This window comes from Chinchilla lanigera, unplaced genomic scaffold (genome assembly GCF_000276665.1).
Source record: "Chinchilla lanigera isolate Chin_1 unplaced genomic scaffold, ChiLan1.0 scaffold00064, whole genome shotgun sequence".
In the NCBI taxonomy this organism is placed as follows: domain Eukaryota; kingdom Metazoa; phylum Chordata; class Mammalia; order Rodentia; family Chinchillidae; genus Chinchilla; species Chinchilla lanigera.
The window spans coordinates 12451747-12460838 of NW_004955465.1; the positions used below are offsets into that span (position 1 = coordinate 12451747).

Below are 9092 nucleotides of genomic sequence, written 5' to 3' on the forward strand. Positions count from 1 at the left end.
GCTGTTTTGGGAAGCCTGCTCACAAGTAACAGTCCCCGTGCTGGTGTCACACCAGTCCTTGGGAGCTGTGTAGACTGGACACTTAGTACGCGTGCCTGTTGTCACTCCTGTTCTCTTTTTCAGGCGAGACTTGAAATCTGCGCCTTGAGAGATACTGTGGCTGTTTACCTGACACCAGAAAGCAAGTAAGACCCAGTGTTCTTGTTCCAGGTCCTTTCTCAGGGTAAAGATGTCTCTAGCGGGTGATACGCTTTGTATAGATAAGTGAGCAAGTAAATGCTGATATGTGTGTGTCGTGGTAAAGTGTATATTTGGTCCATGCTTTTAGTTAAGTATGTGCCTGCAGTAAGCCGAGGACTATGAAGGCTGCCTCCTGAAGCACATTACAAAGAAAAGTAGTTTAATAGAACTTTGTTTTCATTCATAAATACGTCTCAAGAATAATATGACATAGCATTGCATATCCCTTTAAAAAGAGAGAAAGAATGAGTCTTAGTCTATTCATAGCAGACTTGAAGGACAGTTGTAAATATCAGTGTTAGAGGAAGACTTGTGGTTTCTCTGCAAAATTTTGTAGTGGAAATTTGATTATAACTTTTAGTTGTTTTGAATGAAAGTCAGGATTTCCTACCATTGAAAATCAGTAGGTGGAGTGAAACAGAACTATTTGCCTATACAAAATTGTTTACCACATTCGCAGTATTACCTAGGAAATCTGGGTTAGGTTGTTAACGTGCCTGGGAAGCCAAGTAATATGCAAATCAAGTGTTTAAGGACGTGAAACCTACTAACTCATTCATCCCCAGCACCTAGTGACATGGCCTATACCATCAGTCTTGCTGTCAGCCTTGCAACTGAAGACTGCTTCTTCTTAATAAATGAAGTTGCTCCTCTTTCCTGTTTGCCATGGCCCACGTGCACTGTTTAACCACACCTTTCAGTCCCTCATTTTTCTGCACAAAGTGCTGTGTAGAAGACGAAAGCCCAGTCCACAGTGTCCACATCTGCCTGGAGTGAGTGCCTGTTTCCCATGAACTAATCCTCCCAGAATCTTAAGCTTTTCATCTGTAAAAGGAAAATAATCCTGGCTGAGTATCCCTTGTTTAAAATGCATGAAACGAGAAGTCCTTTGGATTTCTTTCATGGGGGAGTGGGGGTTGGAATATATGCGTATATGCAATGAAATACTTCAGTAGTGGTCCCAAGTCTAAGTATGAATTGTATTTGTTCATGTACATCATATATACATAACCTGAAGATACTTTTTTTCTGCCATCAATTTTACTCACTTTTTCAGTTCTTCCTTTGTATTAGTGTGTGTTTGCAGTACACAGTGATCACGTTCTGCCTGGGAGTTGGTGCCTTACATAACACATCTCAGTTCCTTTTTTTTCAGCTTCCTGCCTCCTCTTGTTTTAAATGTTACCTTCAATACCTTTGCATTTGCTGTGGAATTTTCTCCCATGGCCTCATGGTGGTGCTCAAAAAAGTTTCAGGATGGAGCAGGTCGGGTTTCAGATTTTCAGATCAGGGCTGCTCAGCCTGCAGTTCCTTCTGGCCAGGTTTTGAGGGCGCTCAACTAAGAAGGTGTCAAGTCACGTGCTAAACGTTTGTGTCGTAGTTAATGGGTAGCATAATCTGCATCGTCATCATTGTCGTTGCCACAGTAAAGAACGGTGGCATTTCTTGGACTGAGAGGAGGTTTGTAAGAAGTGGGATGGTGGAGGAGACCATGGCAGGCATGTCTGCCCTCCTTGGGAGGGAAGAGGCTAGCTGGGTGTGGGTGGGCACTGACTGCCAGCGAGCCCTTCCCCTGCCCCTGCCCGGCCTAGTGAGGACTCCCGCAGCCTTTGTGCTTGAATCTGACTGTACTGGGGCCTGGCGTCCTCTTCCCACGTTGCTGGGATACCTGTCCATACTTTGACATTGCTCAAAAATTAATTTCCTATAGATGAGGAAGGTGTGCTTACAACACAGAGTCAAAGACCACCTTAATATAGCCACATTCCCTCCCTCAGCCATCAGAAATGGAGATGAGAAAAAAGCTCAGAACTGTTCCAGGCTGCTCCTAAGTCATCTCCTCTAACATGCTTTTTCTTTGGTTGAGTGGTTTTTCTGATGCTTTCTGTTTGCCAAAGTTAAACATACCAAATAGGTATGTTTGATTCAGATTCGTTCCTTTTATCTTTCCTTCACATTCATTCCTTTTACCTTTCTCATGTAAAGAAACAATATTGAATTTCCAGATTTATGAAAATATACTTAAATTTGAATATAGAGAGATGTAGATATCCATTTCCCTGCACTGTAAAATACAGTAGTAACCAAGTCCTGTAAGGTGGGATTCATGTATTCCAAGACGCAGCTGTAAATGACATCAGTGCCCTCGTCCCTCCCCGGTGTCGTGAGGTCGTAGGGGCATACCACTGCCTCTGAGTTGCCTTCCTCTCGGACCGGCTGCTTTGTCTATAGCTCAGCTTTGTTCTGAAAAGCAGGGCTTGTTCAGATTGGAGCATGTCCACTCTGCAGAACTGTGTCGGGGTCTGGACCTGGCCCTGCACTGCCACTCTCAGGCAGCCAGAGCCTCACTTTTGCTTTTTCTCTTGGCATTCACTATGATTTTTTTCTTGCACTCCACCTGCTTCCCTGGCCTGTGTTGGATTCTGTACATTTGAGATGTGCTTACGAGTCTCAAATCGCACAGTGACCCTCCATGTGCCCTCAGAACTGGGGTCTGTTTGGGGTGGTATGTCACTGTTGGTTTGTTTGTTTTGTCTTTTTTTGGGCCAGGTCTCGCTATGCAGTTCAGACTGGCCGTGAGCTCACTTTATAGCCGAGGCTGGTCCTGAACTCGCCCAGATCCTTTTGCCTCATTGTTACTGCTTTTTTCCAGGTCCAGTTTCAAACAGGCTTTAGAAGCCCTGCCGCAGCTCGCGAGTGGAGCAGACAAAAAGTAAGTTCTGCGGCCCGTCTGTGGGAGCCAGGGAGGGGCGCTGAACAGACAACGGCCACGGGAGCCGCAGCAGCAATTTCGGGGAAAGGAGAGTCACTATTAGTGTCCTCTAATAGGGCGCTGTTACCTGTGCCTTCCCTGTCCTCCAGGTGATGGCACCAGGGGAAGCCTTTCTTCTAGGTTGGGACTAATTTAGAAATGAGCTCTTTTTGAGTTCTAGGTAACTAGTATAGAAAATATCACAAGAAAGCCTACCTGCCTTATTCAGTGAGCTGTAAAAGAAGGCAACTTAGTAAAACAGGACACAGTGATTTTATTTTCTTTTTAACATGCTGTTATGCACACCTCATCCTCTATAAAATATGAAAAACAGTGGATTTACACACATGCATAATAAAATTGTATATTTCATCACTACCACATTAACAATCTCAACCTGCATTTAAACTCTGCTGCTCATAGGAAAGGAAATTCTAACCTGCGAGGAAGAAATTCTGTCCTCCTGCCCAGTGCGGCTTGCACAGGGCGCCCAGAAGCCCGGGCTCCATGCCAGCACAGGGCACTGTGGGGCCAGTGCGGACCAGGGTCGGTGCAGGGGACTGGCATGTGGCACTGGTGGCTTGGAGGAGGTGTGACCTGCGCAGCCCCTGTGCGTCCTGCATGGGCAGGTGGACGCCATCCCGGCAGCGCGCATTTCCACTTCCTACGTCCCGTGTCTCTCACTGACTTTCAGCCTGTGTCAGAATTCATTCCAAACCATGTTTATTTCTTTAAATATGATGAAACATAAAATAATCACTGTCCTCTCTGACGTGGCTGAAAAGCTGGGGTATTTGAGAATCAGAGCCCTGCCCTAGGACTGTCCTTGAGACCCACTGGGGATCGGGACATGTTCCAGAACTGACCGCTGCCCGGCCGGAGGGGATCTTCTCCCCAGGACCTGAGCCCAGTTCTGGCTTCCTATGCACCAGGCAGCTCAGTCCCGCCTGGCTGTGAAGCTCTGTGGGTGTGTCCGAGCCACTCCCAGCCACTGCACAGCTTGGCATCCTTGCTCCCCAGCTCCAGGGCCTGCTACAGACAGCGGAAGACCAGAGGGGCAGAAAATAAGTGAGGCTGCAAAGGTAGACAGAGGGAAGCCTTACCCCCAGCAGCACAAGGAGGCGGAGGGCAGAGGCAGGTTCTGTCTTCCGATAGTGGAGCCGTTTATGCAGCCGTGTTTATCAGCAGTCACACAGCTGTTTAACAAAAAGAGCAGATGTTAGTGTTCATTTTTTAGAATGGATTTTAAAGGAGAATAGGCCCAGGTATTGCTCTGCTGTAGGGAAGAATCTAATCTAGGGGAGGTGGACAGGGCCGGAGGTTCTAAACATAAACACCAGTGCACATGCTGGTACATCCCTTTCCACCTGCGCCTTCACCTGACTTCCTTCCTTTAACACGAGTCCCTGGGCAGGGGCGTTGGCAGCTTCCAAACAGCCAGGGGAAGGCGGTGCTGGGCACCTGGCCCACATGGTGCCCAAGCCTCCGGCTATCAAGCTGTGACACTATGTCTCTTCCACAGGCTCCTGGAAGAGCTGCTGAACAAGTTCAAGTGCAGCATGCACCTGCAGCTCACCTGCTTCCAGGCCACCTCTGCAGCGCTGGTGAAGACGTGAGGTCGCGCGGGAAGGGCAGGCGTGGAGGCGGCGAGGGCGCGATGCTCGCCTTCCCGGGCTGCAAGGGCTTGGTGTGGAAAGCACTGGCTTTGCAGTCTCCCCCTCCCCCACTTGGAAGCATCATGGAAAGATGGTGGTTCGTGCTTTCATTCTAGCCAGAGTGACCCTCCGGGAAGTGCCGAGCAGAGCGGCATCTGCATGGCTGTTCAGCACACCTCTTACGCCGTTCTTTTCCCTTAGCTGTTACAGTGTGAATGTTAGGAAGCCCCCAGGACGAAGATGTTCACTCAGAGGCATCTCGCTGCAGAGTTGGGTGAGCTTAGCACTCTGTGTGCTGAGGACGAGAGGCACCCGGTTGTCACCCAGCAATGATGCCCTTCGAGTCCTCTGTTTCCACTGCTGAATGTACCGCCTTTATTATACTGGTGGTTTCAGGGCACGGTATTAACCCTACACGGTAGTCATTGTTTGGGACAGGGAAATGGAGTGTGTATTCGTTTGTAATGGGGACTGAAGGTTTACCTGTTTACAGACACGTTAGGTAAAGCCGTGAGAAGGGTGTGACCTCCTGTCTCGGAAGTGTGTTGGCCGTGATGTCTACCATGACCATGAACTAAGTGAGGAAACTACAGTCCTGAGTGTGTGTTATCTTAACTCATGTAGCACATTCAGCCAATAAAGAAACCATCTTTTGAAAGATACAATTCATTTGACTTTTTTCCCCAGTTAGTGTCTTTATTTCAGCATTTTCATTAACTGTGTAATGACTTACGTGTCTAGTTTCAATGCTTAAAATAAGTACTTGTGTTCTGGTTCATCCTGCACTTGTCATGCCGTTGTTGGAAAGCATTTATCAGTGCTGTGCTGATGCTGTCTCTTGGGTTTGCCATGTGCTGGGGACTGCGCTGAATGACTGCATTCTGACTTCAGCACGGCGTGGACAGCCTCGGCGAGCAGGGCGACCTCCTGTGCCTGACCAGCAGATGAGGCCTGGAAGATGCACATGGCTTCTCCAAGACTGCGGGGCTGGCGAGTGGCAGCTGAGCTCCACCTCCAGCTCCCTAACCTGCATGACACGCGTTTTCTCCCGCCCTTTCCCTGGGGACACGCAGCCCTGGGACAGCGTGCAAGTGCCCATGACTGAATTTTAACAGTGGGCATAAAAACCCCGTACCCAAATGAAGGGGCTCAGGACAACCGTTCCAACAAGTCATGGGGACTTCTTGGAAGAAAGGGGGATTTCAAGAGCTACTTGAATTGCAGAAGATGAGCTCAGTGGTTAGTAGGAGATGGAGGAAGCAGCCGCAAGTTAGCAGAAAGTAGTGAGGGGGCCAGGCAGGCAGCGAATTTCACTGAGGGGCGCCAGAGGGGCCCGGAGGCGCTGAGTCCAGCACGGGCAGCATGTGGCGCTGGACGGCGGGCGAGTTCTGTGCCGTTAGCCTGGCTCTCGGGGTTGGCGGAGCTGGCCGCCCTGTAAACTACCAGAGAATCTGGTTTCACGAACACTTTCTGTATCAGTGCACCATGGAAGTGGCCAATTCTAGAAATGATGTGGAAAGAAACCTCCCTGCTTAGGCACAGCTTACTGACTCATTCTCTGTCACCCTTGCATGCAGTTCTCGTCTTCAAAGTCGTTACTTTTTATTCCTGCATGTTTGCAACGTGTGCTGTTCACACTGGCTTGGGAAGTGGGGACACGTACACAGTACAGGTTAGTTCTCTAATCCCATCCCTTCGCTGCCGCCTCCCTCTCTCCTCTACATCGCCTTCCCCGTTTTCATTCTCACGGATACTGTTCTTACTCATGCTCGTGCCACATAATGTTCACATTCACTGAGGTGACTGGATTCCTGTCCGTGACAGATCGTTATTCTCGCATCCCCGCCAGCCACCCTTTGCCCTCAGTCTCCTTTCCCTTTGCAAGAGATCCATCCCCTTGTTTCCCCTGTCCACCCTTTATTCTGTATTATGCCCAGAAGGTACAAAAAAGAAGATTACATTTTAATGCTGGTTGTGGTACAGGGTGATGGTGTATTTTCCCCTTTGAATGTGTGCTGTGGGATATTCTGCCATTAGTTGCATAAGAATATTGTAATGTGTTTTCTGAAAAGTTATGCTAGTTTCAAGAATAGATTTCCAAAGTAGAGTAATTATATTACAATGATGATGCCTCAAATTTATTTTATATGCCAGAAATTATTATGCATAACCATAGACAGAAAGCAGCATCCATTTTTGCCGTTAAACATTAATCTTGTTAGTACTCCTGTAAAGATTTTCATGTGAATTTATGAACTGATCTCAAAATCCAAAGGAGATGTTGGATATGTAATGTCATACCTCAACTAAAGACGCAGCTGTAATGACTGTCGCATGATGTAAATGCTGGTTGTGTGAGGCCACCGTACATTTTGTGTGGTCTCATTTCTGTTCACCTAGAGTTTTTTGGGTTTTATTGTATGGATCACTAGAAAGCCTTTATCTGGCAAGATTATAAACACATTGCATGAATATCTTGTGACGAGGACCTGAGTGTTTGGGTTACTGCTGTCTGTCCGGCATTCCAGTGAAAGCCAGCAGGAAGTCAGAGCCAACTTAAGTCTCTGCACACAAAACATAAGTGGCCAGGCAAGGTGAGCTCCGGAGCCAGTCCTGGGCCTTCAGCAGCAGCTTTTTAACCATGATGGGTTCCCACTGATTTGTTTGTCGCTAATGTTGATATTGATGTGATTGTTATTATCTATTTGTATTTTTAAAAAATCTTGTTCCACCCACCTACAGTTTTTAGCAAGGTATAAATCCCTGAGCAACAAGACCACTTCCTCTGCCCAGCAGTCAAAGAGTCCCCAGAAGATCTCATTTTGAGAGCAAGGGACAGGCGGCTGTGGGATCCCAGAGAAGGGCAAGAATCACAGGGAGACTGGCAGCAAGGCTGAAGGGCCGAGCCCTGAGGAGCAGTCCTTGAACCCGCATGTAGGGAAACATGGTGTGTGCTAGCCCTCGCCTGGAATCCCAGCACTTGGGGAGAGCAGGCAGGAGGGCCACAGCAAGTTCAGGCCAGCGTGAACTGCATCATGAGACCCTGTCTCAAAAAGCCAAAAAAAAGAAAAGAAAAAATTGCAGGTGACTAGGTTCTATGTCACAGCAAGCTCATGAGAAAGCACCTTTGGCTGTGGATGTCCTGGCCTCGGGGCAGAAGCCAGCTCCTCCTAGAACCTCTTTGCTCGGCCATTGGACGCTTCTGTCACGTCTGTCACCTCTGTCACCTCCTGCTGCCCCTGCCCCTTTTCTGTCCCAGTCTTAACAGGTGTTTACCTCAGACTTGTACAGAGTCTCGCTTCAATGACGAGGGTGCGGATGAAGACGCCCTGTGACCTGGGCCGGGGGTCTGTGTGCCACATCCCTGTGCCCTGCCCTCCTGGCCGTACGAAGAAGTTTGCTGAGCCATAGCCAGCAGCCACCCAGCCACCATGGTGTGGGACTTGGGCTGTTGGGTGTCACTGCTGCTGTGACATTAGCACGTGTCAAACAATCTTTTCTTACATTAAGTAATTGGTCAAATAGTGTCACAGAGCTGGCTGTTGACAGTCCCTCAGTCCGTTCCTCCCCTTGCCTGCTGCTACAGCTGCCCACCAAAGTTCCATTAGCTGATCTCATTGCTGAGGGGTTCACTTCCATGTCTCTGCTTAATGGTTATGTTACTACGGCTGCATTCTGTGGTTTGGGATAGGGTGGTCTTCCTACAGTAGAACATGAGAGTTCAGCTCTCCTGCCCTGTTGCCTCTACACACAAGAGCACGCACGGATGCACACGTACTTCCCTTCCCTCCAAGGGGTTCATTTTGGTTAGACCAGTAGTCAGTGTCTAGATTATTAGGCCTGCGTGTGTGCTGTCAGTGCTAAGCCACACGCAGACGGGATGCACTTCCTGCTGTGCTCCTTGGACTTCCTGTGGCTTCCCTGTTGCCTTCAGGAGCACCAGGCTTGCTCCTTCTGAAGTGTGCCATGACCTTGAAATGTCTTCCAGCACAGGCACCCTTCGTCCGTGTCGACAGCGTCCCCCAGGTTTGCCAGCCCCTTGCAGTTTCGCCTGGGCTGTGCACTAGCGACCTCCTGTCACAAATGTCAGCCTGGAGTCCCCTGCTTCTCTGTGTCTCCTGTCCCTCCGCCTCCACCTGCGCCCCCTTCAACAGAGCCCAGCCTCTGGGGGCTTCTAGCTGTAGGATCTCTTGAGGCCCTGACGGTGCAAGGAATCCTCTCCAAAGCTCGGCTGGACGTGGGGTGCGAGCTCCACGCCACTTCCCATCAGGATTCAGCAGCCTCAGCACCGCTGCCCACCACCTCCACCACCTCCCACCTCCCTCTGCTCTGAGAACCTTTGCCGTTCGCTTGGTTTGCAGCAGTTCCTGGTCTCCTGGACGGTGCCTTTTGTTCCTGGCAGTGAGTCCAATATCCAGATTCTGGGAAATGTTCTTCAGTTATTT

General features: G+C 49.1%; 1 protein-coding gene across 2 annotated transcripts in view; it reads left to right on the plus strand.

The window, feature by feature from the left end:
- The window catches only part of Exoc2 (exocyst complex component 2), a 129749-nt gene extending 124324 nt beyond the window's left edge, over positions 1–5425 (plus strand). For both annotated transcript variants that reach the window (XM_013521838.1, XM_005398935.2), the window contains 3 exons: positions 124–185; positions 2894–2953; positions 4515–5425. In XM_013521838.1, the coding sequence (XP_013377292.1) occupies positions 124–185; positions 2894–2953; positions 4515–4608 (216 nt within the window). In that variant the 3' untranslated portion in view covers positions 4609–5425. The remainder of the gene's footprint in view (positions 1–123; positions 186–2893; positions 2954–4514) is intronic.
- Positions 5426–9092: the final 3667 nt, after the last annotated feature.